This window comes from Bemisia tabaci, chromosome 10 (genome assembly GCF_918797505.1).
Source record: "Bemisia tabaci chromosome 10, PGI_BMITA_v3".
Lineage (NCBI taxonomy): Eukaryota > Metazoa > Arthropoda > Insecta > Hemiptera > Aleyrodidae > Bemisia > Bemisia tabaci.
In genome coordinates this window covers 26894402-26912162 of record NC_092802.1, presented here as the reverse complement: position 1 = coordinate 26912162, position 17761 = coordinate 26894402, and the positions used below count along the sequence as shown (strand labels likewise).

The 17761-nt window shown below is 35.0% G+C and overlaps 2 protein-coding genes across 3 annotated transcripts in view; one reads left to right on the top strand and one right to left on the bottom strand.

Annotated features, from left to right (window-relative positions):
- Positions 1–7746, top strand: part of Eps-15 (Epidermal growth factor receptor pathway substrate clone 15) — a 37888-nt gene extending 30142 nt beyond the window's left edge. For both annotated transcript variants that reach the window (XM_019062277.2, XM_019062276.2), the window contains one exon: positions 54–7746. In XM_019062277.2, coding sequence (XP_018917822.2) covers positions 54–500 — 447 coding nt within the window. In that variant the 3' untranslated portion in view covers positions 501–7746. The remainder of the gene's footprint in view (positions 1–53) is intronic.
- A 585-nt stretch (positions 7747–8331) lies between these two features.
- Positions 8332–17761, bottom strand: part of LOC109044567 (Kinesin-like protein at 61F) — a 30839-nt gene continuing 21409 nt past the window's right edge. Inside the window, exons 11-18 of the mRNA XM_019062370.2 lie at positions 16988–17103; positions 16103–16285; positions 14643–14810; positions 12957–13217; positions 12027–12206; positions 11299–11521; positions 9971–10125; positions 8332–9471 (exon numbers count right to left, since the gene is read on the bottom strand). Of these exons, the coding sequence (XP_018917915.2) occupies positions 9268–9471; positions 9971–10125; positions 11299–11521; positions 12027–12206; positions 12957–13217; positions 14643–14810; positions 16103–16285; positions 16988–17103 (1490 nt within the window). The 3' untranslated portion in view covers positions 8332–9267. The remainder of the gene's footprint in view (positions 9472–9970; positions 10126–11298; positions 11522–12026; positions 12207–12956; positions 13218–14642; positions 14811–16102; positions 16286–16987; positions 17104–17761) is intronic.

The window sequence follows — 17761 nt, the reverse complement described above, 5'->3', positions numbered from 1 at the left end:
TTCATTTAATTTCTTTGATTTCATTTTTTTCTTTTCCCCTTTATTTTGTTTAGTTTTCCGACACAGCAAGTACCCTAAGTCGACTGAGCTCAACCTCTAGTTCCCTTAATCGCTCAACTCTAGAATTCACGGAAGATCCTTTCAGAGACTACAGATATGAGGACCCTTTCAGTATTGCCGACCCGTTCGAAGACACAGACTCTTCTGTCGATGTCCCATCCAAACCATCCCATAACAAAATCTTCAGTAATTTCAACGATGCATTCGGCTCGGGTTTCGATGATGTTTTCAAAAACAACAACATCAATAAAAAGTTAAATGGTTTGTCATTGGATAACTCGCCGCTGCCATCGGAAGAAGAGCAGCTAGCATGGGCTGCAGCTGAAAGTTTGAAACTCGAAGAAGAACGGAAGAAAAACTCAGCGCAAGCCAAAGCAGACATGGAACTTGCTCTGAAACTTAGCAAAACTACAAGCAAAAAAAAGAGGTTCTTCTCTTGACATGTAAAAGTTTAAATGACCCCTGGATTGTAGAGGAAGTTTTGTTCATGAAATGAACTTAACAAAATGTAGTTGTTTGATTTGAGAGGGAATAATCTGAGTCCATTAGAGTGTTATTGTTAACTTCTCAAATTTTCCTAAAATGTATTCTACTGTCAATGTATTTATACTATTAGATCAAATTAAATTTTTTCAGTGTTAACTACCCATGCTTGCCTAACCATAGTCCAAAAATCTTTTAGTTGTATGCTTTTCATCCTACAGTATTCATTGTTCTGTTATCTAATATGAAATAATGTCATGCACAGATGAATATTTATGCATAGAGCCGAGTATGAGAACTTATGCATTTTTTCCATCTTTTTGTGTGAGCAAAAGTCTTAAATTTTCAGAGAACTGAAAAGACCAGATCAGGCTTAATCGACGTGTTTTTCAAGATTTCTTAGTAGCTGTTGCTTCCAATTGCGGATAATTGTTTCTTTTCAGAGGTATATCTAGAATGAGCTCCCATTGATAATATACATTTTATATTACCCTCTTATTTTACCGAATCATGTTAAATTTTTATCATTACATCTCGTGCTCGTCCAAAAATTATAAATTGCAGAGTCAGCTGAAAATTAATTTGAAAGGGCCTCAAAATTTTCTCAAATTGTGACAAAAAATGTGTTCATTAATTTTGTTGGACCGAAAATGCTTTCATGTTTTGGGTAACATTGCTCTGTTTTGCACTCTTCTCGCTAATAGTTCTCAGTTTACATTTGTTCAGAATTTCGCCTTGTTTTTTTTTTTCCATCTTTACCACAAAAAACATATTTTTGGACAGTAAAGGAACAATTTCAAAATGGACTCAGATTTTTCATTTGTAGGCATTTTCAAAAGAAGAGCAATAAGAGCATACATGAAACTCTCTCTCTGTTTTCAATTCATCGTCTATCCTGAGTAGTGAACAATTGCTTTTTATCTTTAAGTGTCAAGGAGGATGATGAAGAATTTTAGGTTCTCAGCTCATGCTAAGTTCATTGTTTTTTAGGTAGTTTAAGAGTCCAGTGAACTGAATTTGAGGCTGTATTCTGCATTCCGTTGATTCCGTCTAAATGTTTCTCTTGTCTGAATTTTGAACCTCTTGCTTTTGTTGTTGTTTTCAAAATTCCGTTTCCCCAACTGGGAATTTTAGTTTTGTTATTTTGTTTAGTCCGTACTATCAAATTTGGGTCACCCTCGCCAATATCAAGTGGCGGTACTTTTCCTAAAAATTGTATCTATAAACTGTGTCATACTAAGTCAGCGATAGAATGCTCCATTTATGTAGACTTCTCTCAACTTTTTCGGGAGAATCGCCCTTAAGTTTATTGTTTGTTTGCTACACTATTTGATGAAAGTAGCTAGTTGGTCAGTTGTTCCGTTTGTTACCTAGGTGTGGAAACTCCATGTATACTATCATAATTTTTATTTATTTCCTCAATACTTTTTGTCTCAAGTCATTTCAAGCACCAAGATAAATGTATAGCTCTCATTCTGTAATACTCAGTTTTAAGGCAAAGCCATTTCATTTGAAGGGAATGCATCCTTGGTTAAATCTTTTTAGGGTTAGAGTTCACGCAAAATAAGTTTACGCACTTCTAGACCGCAACAGAGGATCCGCCATCTTGATTCTTGCATTCTTTTTCCATGCTGAATCAACGTCGGATGATCTTCTGTCGCAGTCTAAAAGTCCTTTAACTTATGAGGCATGGACACCAGTGGGTGTCAAGTTGTTAATTTTAATCTAAATTTCCGAGTACGATACAAGAGTTCTATGCTTTTCCTAATTTTTAATCTTGAGGAACTACTGTCGAGAATTTTTTTTACTCTCTTATTTCTTTATCTTTCTAACCATATTTTTTTGTCTGTGAATCACATATCTTCATCATGAAGGAAAGATTGATACTTTCTACAAAAGAACAAAATTGAAATTTATTCTTTTTTACTGTTGCAAAGATACCAACATTTGGCTCAGTAAAAATTCTTGTCTGAGAATTATCAACTAGAGCATTTCTCTTAGTGTGAAAATCCCAAAATATCTTTCGAGAACAGTATTATGTGTACTTGTAAGTTCTATCTCTGAATCATTTTTCAGTCACTACAGTTTGATTATGAAGAAAGTCAATGTTATCTTCTTGTAGGAAACAAAATTTAATGGTTTTTAAACTAAAATAATATAATTCACAAAATTTCAACAAGACATCAGAAAACAGCTACTGAGTCAAAGCATAGTAGTATGACCGTTTAGGGTAGTATTCTATCGGCAAGCCAGTTTTATTTCGTTAATTTTTCTCTTTTCTCTTGAAATTAATTTATGAACGAATGACGGCAACTTCAGAATTTGTCGCCACATTTTTGGCTAACTTGCCGTAAGGGTGACTTAGAATTAGAACTTCATGTTTGCTTTTTGTTATTTACAGTATTGTTACCCATGTTTTTTCCTCTTTTTTTTTAAAAATAAACTAATGTTATTGTTCGTTAAGAAAAATTCAAAATCCATCAGTTTATGGACAAAAAAGGGATTGACACACGTTTTGCTCAATGCTTAGTTATAATGCTGCTCAATCGCATCAAGTGCTCAAAACATGGGAGACTAAAAGTACATTTCGCCTGTAACATTGCAAAAATGTGTATCTTGATTACAGTGTTTCTAAATCTCCGCTCCCATTTTAGTTTATCTAAGAAAAACAACAGGGTTGCCATAGTTAGGGAAAACCGGGAAGTGCCAGATAATTTTGAAAAGACAAGGAAAATGACGAAAGTGTGAGGGAAAAATTGTTTAGTCACGTTTATTCGCTTTCTAGAATAGATTTGACATTTCGAATACAAATTTTGCCTGAAAATTATGTCTTTCTAACAATCTGGCATACCTTCAATAATAGGGAATTGTACCAAAATGTGTCCGGGAAATCAGAGAAATTTCAGAGAATTTCATTTTCTAAATTTAGTGGAAACCCTGAGAACAAACCAACACTATTACCTGACATTTTCACAAAACATTCTTCTTTTGAAGAAGAAAAATCAGGGAAGTTTTAAGAAATTATGTCCAGTATTTTTCCATTTGAAAAATAAATTACATATGACAGGCAGTTAGCAGTGTTGTAAATCTAGATAGACATTTTTGCAGTTTCACTGTCGATTTGGAATAGCTCATTGATTAGTGAAACCCATGTATGTAAGTCAAAGCTGCATGGCTAAAATCTTAAAATTGTTAAATTCTTCCTGTTCGTTAAAGACTTTTGCAAAACAAAAAGTTGAAGCCCTTTTCATCCAGCGTGACTGATAAATTGGCAGAATTCAATTTGACTGATGGCCAATAAAATGATTTTGCTCTCACTCTTCACAGTAACGGTACAAACAGTCTTTAAAAAAATACTGGCTCCAGTTTTGTGATGATCTTAGCCATGTTTGAAAAATTTGGATCTCTCCAAAATCTGACAGAAGCACTCAAAATATCTTTTGTGAAGTCAAATTAACTCTCCACTGATTTTTTAGAAACTATGTGTCTCTCTCAGACTATACATGAGTTATCAAGAGACAGAGAAAAAAAAAGAGACTTGGTGCACAACACTGCAAATCATGTTTTTTCAAAATTTTATTTCATTTTTCTTTCAACAAATCAGAGGAGCTTTTTAAAAATGAAGAATCAATACTAAATTCTCATCGTCTGTCTCAGTGATCAAAATTAGTACAACGTTTAAAATCATATGATCAGTTGAACAAACTATTAAACCAACAATTGCTTTTGATCACTTGCATGTTTGTATGTGAATAATTATTTCCTGTCAAGTGAACTCAAGAGAAAATGATTCTGGTAAAAATTAAAAAATTATGACCACTTATGCTGTACTCAAGTAACATGAGGAATGTCTTTACTTTTTTGAGCTAGATAATGAAATATTGACCGAAATTTTTCTGTTTTTTAGATCACTGTGCAAGATCTTCTAATGCCTTGTGAAATTTTCTTAAAAGTTCGTCAAATGAGTCTTATTTTTACGAAACCATAGTATGCTAGTAGTAAGATGCATATCTTAAGATTTAGTGACCCACCCTATTTTTTCAGCAGCACTTCCTGTAGAAAAGCAAGATTTCCTACTAGAAAATTTCAGTTCATATCTGTGGACATCAGTTCAGCTGTTTTGATTCTGAACGTTAACACTCAGTGATTGAATTGAATTGGTAATCAGTTTGATTCCCTATCTTTTGATTGATGTAATCTTATTCCAATAAGAACCAAATACCTTGAAGTTATATCGATCAAACCGTAGTCAAATATCTAATTAATTGTCAGTTACTCGTACCTAATTTATTTTTTTGTAAATATTGTTTAGCTAAATTTTGTCACTCCAAATGCTTCATTTATTTGTTTCCTCTTCGCCTTTTTGGCACAAGGAGAATGTTTGGCATCCAGGACTTGTTTTATACCCTTTCTATCATGATCTTCGCAGACTATTCACTCGGTGTATTGTATCTATCCACCAGACATCAGATACAGTCGCCAATATCATTCTCTTATTATCTGAATGCACCTCTCAATGGGATACGAAATTAAGAACCACAATGGTCTCTTTACCAACTTTTTACGCAAAATATAAGGGACACGTGAGCAGGCACTTTCAAATTTTAACTCGTAGGTTAGAAAATAACCGTTTTTGTCTCCGTTAATTTTTACTTCTCGTTCACAAAGTCTATGCAAGTCTAATCGGGCACAAGAGTAATTTCCGTATTTTTCACAATAAAAGAATTTTTCTATCTATAAACTTTTTTTTGATCGAATTAATGTTACTTTGTATCAGAAAAGGAAGAAAATATGTGTGAAACTAAGCTTTAGTTATTTCCCTAATGTATAGGTTGATTTCAATGCCCAATTCACCCTATTTCAACCATGGTTTTTTTTTTGCGAGCGGTTAAGTTGAAATGTACTGTTTTAAATTGTTTATAATTTGAAGCAAGAACTTTTATTTCTAATTTACGAGTTACCTTTAAAAGTTTTCGATACACCTAACGTTTTCTGCATAAAATTTTTATCATAAAACATGCTAGTGCTTAATTTCTCACCTTGTTCAGTGGTCCATTGAATCAGCCATTTCAAAAACAGCCTCTCTCCTTTTCTGTACTGTGTTCTTTTCAATCTTTTTAGTTGAATTCAGACTATTCTTGAGTTCTGTTTTTTGCTAGCTAAAAAAAAATCCTCAAGTTTTTATCAAGACCTCTAGCAAAATAAAAAATGTAGAACACCTAGCACTCCCTGAAAATAGAGATAGGAAAAAATGTTTTAGGAGAAAGAGATAAGATGTTCCAGAAATTGCTTATTCTTTTAGGACGGAAAGTTTTTTTAACCCAAAAAATAAAATGAAAATAACTTTCTGAACACTTCCTGAATATTTGTCAGTCAATGAGGTGATGTTCGGTGCATTGCCTGATTTTTAAAATTATGTTTAACTAACCTTTAAGAGTAGCCTGTAATAAAGTACAAAGTATTAAAAGGCGTATTCTAAAAGTCAAGGAAAGAAACGGACTCTATCTTAATAGTAAAATTTTTGATCAGTCTGGTTTTTTTCCAAAGCTAAAATGAGGGTAGAAAATTTAAATTACAGGATAACTCTCTCAGAGATTTTTGTAGCTTCTGTTCCTCGGATTTAGCATCCGTTTCTTCTCTTAAAACTATTGGAATGTGTCTTGGAATCTTTTGTACTCAGATTTAGATCGAAATACCTAGATTGTTCACAAACAGTATACTGACGCTGTATCGAGCATCTTTAAATTAGTAACAGTCCTTGGAGTAGATTTTACTTCAGCTGTGCAGTTCAGAGGTGTGTTGAACGTTCAATAAGAATCCTTCAACAGCTTTTTGTAGGTTTTATAAATCCTCGGGCTTGTACCCAGCAATGTGTTGAGCAGAGACACTATATTTTTTAGTGAATTTTATTGAAATCGCTGTTTTAACAAATTATTTGTACTACTTCCATGCCGTATCTAGGCGTGGTAAAAGCTCTCTTTTCTATTATTTCTTTCGGCTCTCTTCATCCAGTATATGCACTCAGGGAGATACATCATGCCTCTATCTGTGAGACCTTAGAAAAGTCAACCGAAGGTCAAGTTCTAAATTATTGTCTCTTCAGTCTATTTGTCACAAAATTATTTTCTTTCTAAGTATTAAAGTATTTGCATAAAGATCGAGAGCAGTAAGAACATGCTAATACCCTCAATAAAGACCTTGGATAAAATCTTTCATTTTTGCGCTGTCTGACTCTTATATTATACATCTTGCTTATGTAACCACTCAAAGTTACAAGCTTCTGTCTCATAAGAAACTTTGTGCCTCTGGTTTTATGGTAGAACGCATAAAGACTGTATCTATTGCAGGTGAATTAAAGGTGAATTAAGAAAAGTTCAAAAACTATTATTACAGCGAAGCCAAGCAATATACCCTCGCGAGCTCAATTATTATCCTTGCAAATGCTGAAATTGCTAGTTATTCTCTCAAATGACACTCATCATCTGACTATCAAGTCAAAAGAAGAATATCTCATCGCTCTTACGAACTTTTACCAGGGGTTGTCTCTAATTACGCCTCACTCACATCTCACTAAACGAACGCTAGTTTAGTTCAAGTTTTTGCATGACAGTACAACATTCAAAAATATTTCCCAAGGCCCCAAATAGTAGCTTGTTAGTAAAAGTGTGTACTTTCAGTCAGAATTGGTTTTCACCTCAATTCTGCTAAACTTGAATCCCTAAAATCACTGATCTTATTCTGTTGTCAATACAGCAGCCTCCTAATATTCGTAATTCTATACAGTTGCATAATTTTTCTTGGCAGGGCGGCTTTACACTTAGGATAATTATGTTACTATAATGCGATGTGCTCTTGTTCATAACGGAAATACTGGTGCCGTATTTTTTGTGTGCAAGTTTTCAAAAAAACATCAGTTGCTTTGATAATTTTGGAGCTCAATTTATAGCTATTTAACAGCAACATCGCCTGACACCGCAGCTGTTTTGTTTGATGAGATTTTTTGTACTTATTCAACGTGACTTGTCTGCGCATTTTATTTCATACTTGTTTGAACCATAACATACTTGTTATGTGAAATATGATGTATGTATTTTATTATGTATATTTCTGTTACCTCTATGTTATCTAAATGTAAGTTTACTTTAAAATGTATTTATTTATGTATATTTAATTAAAGTAATAACTTCAAGTTGTTTCGAAAAATGAACTTGTTCTCTATGCGACACGGAAAATTTTGATTTCACTGAGCAACTGGACAGATTTTTCCAAACCAGCCTCCCTGTATTTCACATCACCTAATTCTTCTCATGTTTTATTTTTTCAGCTGAGAACGTAAAAAAATGATGCCTTGAAACTTTCGTCAAATTTTCCTCGGATTATGGAAAATATACTTCTTAAATTTCAAGTTAGATTTTTGCTCAGTTTCCTGGTAGAAAAGTATATCATGAGAAGAAATTAGGCGATGTTTGGTGTAATCGGGCCAAATTCGGTTAAATCCGTCCAACTGATGTCAATAGCTTTCTCGGGTTTCACAAAACAACTGAGAACTGACATCAACAGTCGAAAGTTAATTACTAATACTAAACCCAAAAGAAATTAAACGCAACAAGTGCCACTTTGCTCCTACGTCAATGGGAAACAAAATGCAATCTTAAGGTGCCGTGGTGCATTCTCAGTAGAAAAACTGATACAAGAGAATAAGCGTTTGGATTCTACTAGGATTCATTTTCCAGGATTACCACTGTTGGAAACAAAAAATAAGTATTAACAGTAAAGAAACAACAACAATTTTACATCAAAAATTTTTAATAAAATATAAAACATTGACATATCTTTTAAACATAGAAAGTCAACGAATAAGAGACAATTTGATTCTAAGTTTCTTCAAAAAATCAATTTTGCTCGGCTCATTCCAAAATGAATGTATGAAAAATATGATGACCAAGTTGGTCAGCCATTAACAACAGCTCAAATTTGCTCTATATCAATGAATTAAAAGGCATAAAAGGGAAAGAACAAGAAGAAATCAAGCTCAATGATACAGGTGATAAAAAAGAAGAATCAGTTACAAGAGAAAAGGGATGTCAACCTTTCTGAATTAATTCAATGAAACATTTGAGCAGAAACCAAGTTTCAATCAGTAATCTTTGTTTCAAGATCTTTACGCTTTAGTGCAGTACCAAAGACAAAGCAGTACAGAGATTTCGAATTTAATGTTGACAATTACATATTGAATTCAGAGATGGTAAGGGTAGATATGAGGGTTAGCACAGGAATAAATTAAATTGAGGACAAATATGGTACTGGTTGGACCCACGAATCATGTGGGTGGACTCACAAGTTGATGAAAAACGGGAGGTAAAATAAGATGAAGGTGGAAAAAAAGATGGGAGATAAAGATAAGATGAAGATTTAATGCAATTTTGAAATGACAGAGAAAATTGCGATACGCCAAAATTACTCAAAATATCATACATTTTTCAATATCATAGCAAAATCATTACGTAACACATGACCTTACGGTATACATTTTAAACACTTAAAAAACTTGTTACAATTTATAAAACTTGGCAGCACACATAATCCTACAAATAAAATCTTTTAAAAAGCATCACTCTGTTAAGTTTGATATGTATGTGAAAGGCATTTAGAGATCAGGGGTAGGTAGAAAAAGGGCACGAGTATTTTTTTAGAGAACGCCCTTCTTCCATCCATTACGAGCAATTAATTCATTTCACCTAGGACTTTCTTCCTGGGTGTCATTTGAGGGATGGATGACTGATTGATTCTCTTGGACTGTGGAAGAGTAACCACATCAGTATCGCCGGTGTCTGTGGCCGTATTCTCTTTCTGATCTAAATTGAGAGAACTGTCAGATACTGATGTGACTAAGGAGGTTGTCTCTGCACTTGTTGAGGCTCCCATTTCCTGAAAGAGAGAAAAACAGGGTTGTGAAGAAGAAACTTGACACGTAAAAACAGATTAGGCAATTCATATTTATCCTTTAATAACACAAGGTCACTAAGCATGAAGCATTCTATTAGCAAAGGATGTCGCAACGAACAAAAAATCTTTACTTAGAGAATAATGTGCCACCAATAGGACCTATATTGTCAGCTCAAAAAAACAAAAGAAATTTATTTATTCTCATTGATAGCATTGAAAAAGGTTACGAAGTGAAGTCCATATCAAAAATTTACTTCACTCTTCAATTTTTTCTCTTTTTTTCTTGCCGATACAAATAATTTTACAAATGAAAATTCCTTGCCACTTAAGTCTATAGCTACAAAGAACAATTGTCATGCTTTAAGTGGAAGAAATAATTTCATTTCGGCAAAATTTCAATTATTGCCATTATCAATTTACCAAGTTACAAACCACCGCTATTGCTACAAATGTTTTAAAAGTTACTTAGCATTCAACGTACCTGTGAGGCCTCAGAATGGATTGACTCTGCTAAAGAATCATTGAAAGAAAGTTCATGATTGACCGTCTCTCGGAATCTGGCGAGAATTATTTCATGTGGAGAGGTGGCTGTGAGGTCCTGTGGATAGTCGAATTCACGTTTCTGCGGAGTGGAGCCTGGCGAAGAAAAAAAGAATGAATGCTCTTTCATGTAAAACTATGCAAGGTAAAATACAAAAACATTCGGAAGTCCTCAAAAATACTGCAAATATTACCTCCATTGAGTAAAAATAAATAAATAGCATAAATTTTAAAAAAGGCATTATGACCACAATTAGTGTCAGATAACTTGGCAATCTTTAACTTTCTCTCAGCAAGCTGCTTTACTGCTGCTGTCCCATTGCAATAGAAGACTAACTAAGAGCCCATGATGCTTCGACACGCTGTTTAATAAAACAGTCTACTAGACGTGGGAGTCAAAAATAAACAACTGCCACCTTTGGTGATAAGAGTTCTGCGAGGATTTGCAAATGATTTATGATTTTAATTACAGCTGTAGGGATGCTATGAGAGGAGCAGTTGTGTCTCAATAGCACTGCGTATTCATCAGCACAAAATGAAAACGACAGTAATGGTACACAGCCGTAAGGACACTTAATGATGTTACAGTATCATGCCCAAATCAGAACTAACCTGTCCTGACTAAACGTTATATAGTTAAAAAAATATGAACCACAGATTAGGTGTATAGATGAAACAAAATTCTAGAACTTCTAAAGGCTTGTCAAAGACTTTTCCGAAGTTTTTCGAGAACTTTGGACTGAAAATGCAAGAACTTCATGGACTCTCTTGTGGTCTTTAGAGCATATTTTGAAGTTATTCTATTCTACTGCAAAATAAATTTATCTCCAAAAATCCAGGTGATAAGTCAATGCAACCACAACACACTCAAAACTTATCTGCAGAAAAACTTGAATCTGATGAAGTCCCTGAGTTCAAAAAATTTTCTGAAAAATTTCATTCCTCTGATATTAGACCCTTAATTTCCAACGTCAAACACTTCCAAACGCTTTGATGACTTTTCACACGAACCATGAATACATTTCCAAGGACTTGAAACTCAAAGGGGAAAAATTCAAGGATATATATGTGCAAGAAACTTCAAGACTGTGTGACCTACTGACTTCCCATAGACAGTCGTGTACATGTTCTTTCAAGAGAAAAATATTTTAAGAAAAAGAGTTATTTTCTGATTAGAATTCCTCTGGTAAAGTTTTGTTTTGTAACCAATTATACCCTGTTTAGATACACTACAACATCACGTCAATTCAACATAATTATTATAGATACCTGTGGGGACATCCTTCTTGAAGTCCTCCTGAACGAATTTCTCGAGGACGTTGTTTTGAGCCTGCATGTTTTCTTCTAGTTCTTTGCGTAATTTTTCAGCATTTGCGAGGTGATCTTGCATGATATTGCCCATTTCAGAGATGGATGTTAGATGGCATTCCGCATAGTCATTAAGAACTGTTTCGGATTGTGATATCTGGTTGCTTACTTCTTCAAGAATACCCTGGAATCATGAAAAACAGAGAACATCAAATATCGCTTTATTTTAAGAGATGAGAAAGAAAGGAAAAAAGCTAGTCATAATGAAATTGTCCCTTGAGAATGCTGCAAGTCTGAGTTAATTTTATAGTTTTTTTTATCTGAGACTCTTCATTCTCCAATAAAATGTTATAGGAACTGAAGTCTTGAGAGGAGACACCAGTTCTTATTTTTACCTGGGAAACGACACGGCAGATTCTAATATTTTCAGCAGACACGGCTACATGACAGTGATGCTCTGTCAGCTAAGTGTGAGGAACTTAATTTTCTTCTTATGAAAAGGAGTTCTACAATAATGCACGAATGTGCAACTTTTCACTGCCGCAAATCCTAAGAAGACATCCTGCGGAGACGAGGAGGAAACTCAGAAGATCTTAGTGGTCTCAGCCAGAGTTTGCAGATGGAAAAAGTCTAATGGAGATATGAATGATAGACATACGATAGAGGTATCATCTGAATAAATTTCTTACCTCTTCTTGCTCTTTTTCACGTTGTTCTTCCTTGGTGTCGCTTTCGATCAAACCTTCATTGAAACCAGCACTCCAAGAGTCAAAACTTTTCTGGGATTCTTTCGAAACTGATGATAGGTTTTCAACACTCCCGATAATAGCAGTCAGCCGCTCACTTTCCGAATTCTTCCAAGATTGCAACTGGAAAACAGAGACAGCGTTACATGATAAATTCTAAAATATTCTTAAATTAAGCATGCATAAATGGAGGGCGTTGAGCAAAAAGGAACCAAGCCACACCAGCTATTGCCAAAAACTGGGAAATTTAATTTTTTACAAGAGAACGTTTGTGGGAATTCCTTTGAAAATTGTACAGAATTTGCTCCATACTACATATGCAGAAAATTCACTGAAATTTGCACAAAAATCCGCACAAGTGTTTTCATGTAAAAAGTTAACAAAAATTAAAAATGTGATGAAATGTGGCAATAGCTGATGTTGGCGACAGCTGCCCCTGTTTTGACTCATGCCAAATATTCACATTTCATCGCACAATCTGAATGTTGGAGATGTGAATGTAAATGCACTCAACTGTCCGCTTCTAAGCAAGAAAAACCCATACCCCCAACTGTGCATACACATAAAAAGACTCTAAAAAAGTGGCCTGAATACTGTACAAGTCTTAAGTCTACTGTAAGTGGACTGCACTGTAAGTACATACTGTAACTCTAGTAGCTCTTCATCCACATCAAATCACAGACTATTAGCAGGCTTTTCTTCAAAAGGATAAAAGAAACCGTTTCAAATTTACATAAATGTGACTTTGAGCTTTTCTTCAATTTTTTCACGGTTGATTTAATTTTTCAAAACATTTGTGAGTTCGGATCCATTTCAGGCTCCTTGCCTACAAACCTACAATGTATTGGGAGGACACTGATAGTAGACTAATACCTTTTCGACAGTTGAGTCTTGCTGATGCTTCAGATTGTCTTCAACCTTGTTCAAGACGCTCATGACTTCGGCAAAGTTCGGTTCACATGCCTTGATATCCTCAGTGATTGCATTGGACAATTCTCTCTGTGCAAGACGAGCTTTCTTTGATGCAGTGCTGAATAACGTCAACATCCTTAAGATCTCTTCATGTCTCTCATCATCTTTCTCACTAAATTCCAAAAGCGCCTCTTGCATGGAAAGAACCATTTTCTTCCGGCCCTAAAAGCGAAAAGAAATTTACAAAATGAAAAAGCAGTGTATTCGTAGAGGTAACCTCCCAGGTAATGCATAACTAAGGCGACCACTATAGTCTGTTTCACGAAAACTGAGACTTTTTATTCGGCATTAAAATCCGTAAATGGCAACGCATCAGTCTTGGACTCGGATGACCGTACCGCTCGCCGGACACCCTCTTTTGTTCAGCGACCATAAGCCTGCAACCCATCCATTGTAAGGGTAGCAACAATAAGGGTAACAATTGTAGGGTTGCGTGTGACCGTGATTCGCTGCGAAATGCCGTATATCAGCTCAAAATTGAGATAATTGGACTGAATTTTAGTGCGTTTTTATCATAATTTCACGCTGAAACTAAATTTTCACGCCAGAAGATAAATTTTTCAGCGAGAAAAAAATTTTGGTCCGGGTGCTAGGGCCCATTAAGGAGAGGTGAAGGGTGCCTATTGTTGCTACCCTTACAATGGATGGGTTGCCAGCCTATGGTCGCTGAACAAAAGAGGGTGTCCGGCAAGCGGTACGGTCACCCGAGTCCAAGACTGATACGTTGCCATTTATGAATTTTAATGCCCAATAAAAAGTCTCAGTTTTTGTGAAACAGACTATAGGGGAGAAAATCATCCTTCATCTACTGATGACTAGGGTGCGACCCTGTTTGTCACGCTCTTGAATCCTGAGCACAAATAAATTACTTTTAAGGAGGAAATAATTGTTCAAAATTTAGAAAAAAAAACCAGCGATAGCAACATTTAATGGTCTTCAAGAAAAGAAAGCTAGGAGAAAATTATAAAACTCTCATTTCAGCAATTTTTCAAGGAGATTTTCTTAGTAATTGTTTAATTGCCCTTTTCTTTTTATACATGCGTGTTTCTCTCTTTGCTCTGAAGATTAACATTTTAATTTACATTTTAGTAACTCTTGAGAGTTTTTAAATAACTATGCTAATTGACTGGAGTTTAGTGAAGATATTAAGGTTGTGAATAATGATTAAATATTTTGTATGCATGGAGAAGTATGAAGTGAAAACACATTTGAGATAGAGTGTGACTCCTGAGATGGAAACTCAAATTGTTCGGTACGGTGAAAAGGACGATTTAGGGTGTAAAATAGTAGTTTTTACTATCTAAGTAAACTACAGGATTGAGTAAAGAAAGAACTGGGTGACAAGTTTTCATATAATTCAAAATTTCGTGAATTGTCAATGATTTGTTTTTGGGCATGAGTTTTTAAAATTCTTATTACAAAAACAGATTTAACGCCGTCTTTTGAAATTGAAAAAATGTTCTGGCAGGAGGAGAAAATTTCAAGGTTTTCCGGCAATATTCTCCGACTTTTCAGGGTTGAGCAAAATTCCTTAACTTTCCCAGGTTTTCCCTGACTTTTCAAAACCTTTTCCCTGAAAAAACAAACCTCCACTCTCGCGTCCTGTGCTTCACGAAGTTTAGCTTCCAAATTATCCCAATCTTCTTCTTCAGATTCGATACTCTTCAGTTTGGTTAAATGGGTTTCGAACATCTCTTTGAATGATTTTGCCAACTTCTTCGTTTCTCGACTCAACATGGTGATGTCTTTTTTTGCCTAGAACAGACCAAAATTTCGATATAATAGGAGATCGACTCATAAGTTCATTTGTGTTTGAATGGAAACCAAGGTGTTGTGTTTAATATTTATTAATCACTGAGGTACCTTTCGGCTTACGCCATCTTCAGAGTAGAAATTCTTTGGAACATAAATATATCACAGTTTGTTTTACACAAGTTGTCATTAGTTCAGTGCCAAAGTTCAAATGGTTTCATTCTAAGGTTGACTGATAATTTCAGACAGCGGTGGCTGAACTTTTCAACATAATGACCCTCCGCTGTCCTTGCAGATGACTCGCAGCCCTCCTGGGATCAATGAACTTTTTTTTCTTTTTCTCTTCTTATACAAAGTAGCTTTGTTATTTGATGGCAAAAAATGAAAAAATCTAACAGCTGGTTTTTAAAGTAACTTTACTATTAGCAGGAGATATGCATACTTCATCTCTAAGTTGAAAAAACTGATTTGTAATGTAGAAGTTTAGTTGTGCAGGTGAAAGAATGAGGACATTATAATATATCACAGGAATTCTGCCACACTATGAAAAAACGCCGCATGTACATTCGAGAGTTTGCAAAATTCTCCGGATATAACATGCATTTTTGAGGAAAGGTATGCTTATTCTTCTCCGGCCAGAGTTAGACCGAAAAAGTGACCACTTAAGACCAAAACATGATGCATTCTGTAAAATATAGACATTCAATGACAGGGTGTCTAGTTTTTTTTTAATGTTCTGACGAAATCCTGATTTCATAATTTTTCCAAATCCTGATTTTTCGCAGAGAAAAATTAATATTTCTGCATAAGCGTATGCTAAAGCAAAAAAAAAAAAATTCTGATTGAACGGCCAACTTTTCTCAAATCCTGATTTTACAGCCGATTTTTCCTCAAATTCTGATGAAATCAGGATTAAATCCTCATAGAATCGGGAAAATCCTGATGCTAGACACCCTGAGTAAACAAAAATCGCGGAGTTGAGGAGAGTTAGGGTCAGCCCAAAAATGGCCTTTATCGATACCCCCCCCCTTTGAGTGATTTTTTTAAATTTTTTCCCCAATCATGGAAAATGAGTTCTAACAGTTGACGAACAGTATCTTTTAAAGAATGAAGTTCTGTGTGACTGATTAAAAGAAAAAACGCGACATGTGATTTGTGACTACTCTTCATTACATTCTGATGAGTAAGATTAAACAAATAAGAAAAGTTCACTTTCCGGAAGTTTTTCCTGTCAACTGAAAATAAGAGGAAGGTTCTGATGATGAAATGGGTATTTAATGTAGACTGATACTTACTTTGTCACTGGTTTTGTTGAACTTCACCAGGAACTTATCGAAATCATTTAAGTGATCAAAAACATCTTGTAGCTTGGGGATGATTCCGTCGAATATGGTTTCGTTGAGCGTGACATTGTTTGAGTCAATCTTCTCTTTCAAAACACTCAAATCAGCCATCAATTTAGTGTGTTTTTCTTTCCTCTAGAAAAATTCCGAAACAAGAACATAAGGAAGTGAGGTTGGACAAAAGCTTAAAATGAACTGCTTTGAAGTCTTTTATTGTACTTAATTTAACATCAGCTAGGTCACTTGTGACACGGCAAGTAAAAATGACTAGTGTGGCATTTAACCTGTTGATTCAAAAGTAAATTTCAAAAAGACATTTATTGATTAGTGGCTCTGCAATTGGCTGCAATATCGTAAAGTTAAATGATACAAAAAATACGAAGATACTATCGATGTCATTTCCTTTCCAATGCTCCTCATATACTTTTAAGGGTCAACATTGTGAAAAACCCTTTATTTTAAATAATTCAGTATCTTTTGAAATGAAAATTCATTCTTGAGCCAGAGAGTATTACACCAACCATAGAATGATGCAAATTTTCGAAAATAATTCCTATTCCATGAAGACAAATAATTATTCTGTCCAGAATTAGCAATGGAGTCAGAATTTCAATCTGAAAAATGTTTGACATTGCTTCAGCAATTGAAAAAATTCTTGACTTCATTACTTGCCAGTGGCATACATGAGACGACAAACAAGTGCACTCTGACCATATTTTGATTTTACAAAAAAAAAAAAAAAAAATTAATTGTTCTCTAAATTACACACTTTAATTTTTGATCGACGATCGACGCCTCTGGGGCGTGTTTTTTAAGAATCACCACCGAGAAACTTACCCAATCTTGACATAGGTCTGCATACTTTCTCATTCTTTCAGATAAAACATCACAAATCATACCGAGGTGGTCTCTGAGGCGATCCAAGTAGTCCGCCTGCACCTTGGAAGTATTGGCTGTAAAGTATGAAATATTCCATGAGAATCTTGATAAATCATTATTTCTCACAATAAAAACCTTTCTTGTGAAAATTGCGAATTTATGTGATTTGGACTTCTTTGTGCGTGTTTTTCTCGGAATCCAGATTAAATTATCGTGTTTACTGCCAAACTGCAACTGGGCAAAAGACAATGGAGATGTTGCATATGTGAGGAATTTGCGATTTGACTATTGATTCTTATGTAAAAGTTCGCGAGAAACACGATGGTGCCACTGGTTTTCTCTCAAATCAACTCCCAAGCTCAAAAAAAAACTCAAGTTGAGGCCAAAATGGAGGGGATATCCCAAGCTATCCTGAGAGTCGACGTCTACATCAAGACAAACTCTCCATGCAAAGATAGGGAGCAAATACATTAGCAGGGTTGCCGTGATTTCAGTTTAAGAGTCCCCAAATAAGGTGGCAGCCCTGTCAATGTATTTGCGCCCTATCTTTGCATGGAGAGTTTGTCTTGATGTAGAGGTGGACTCTCAGGATAGCGTGGGATATCCCCTCCATTTTGGCCTCGACTTGAGAGCTTTTTTTGAGCTTGGGAGTTGATTTGAGAGAAAACCAGTGGCACCATCGTGTTTCTCGCGAAACTTATGCATAAGAATCAATTGTCAAATCGCAAATCC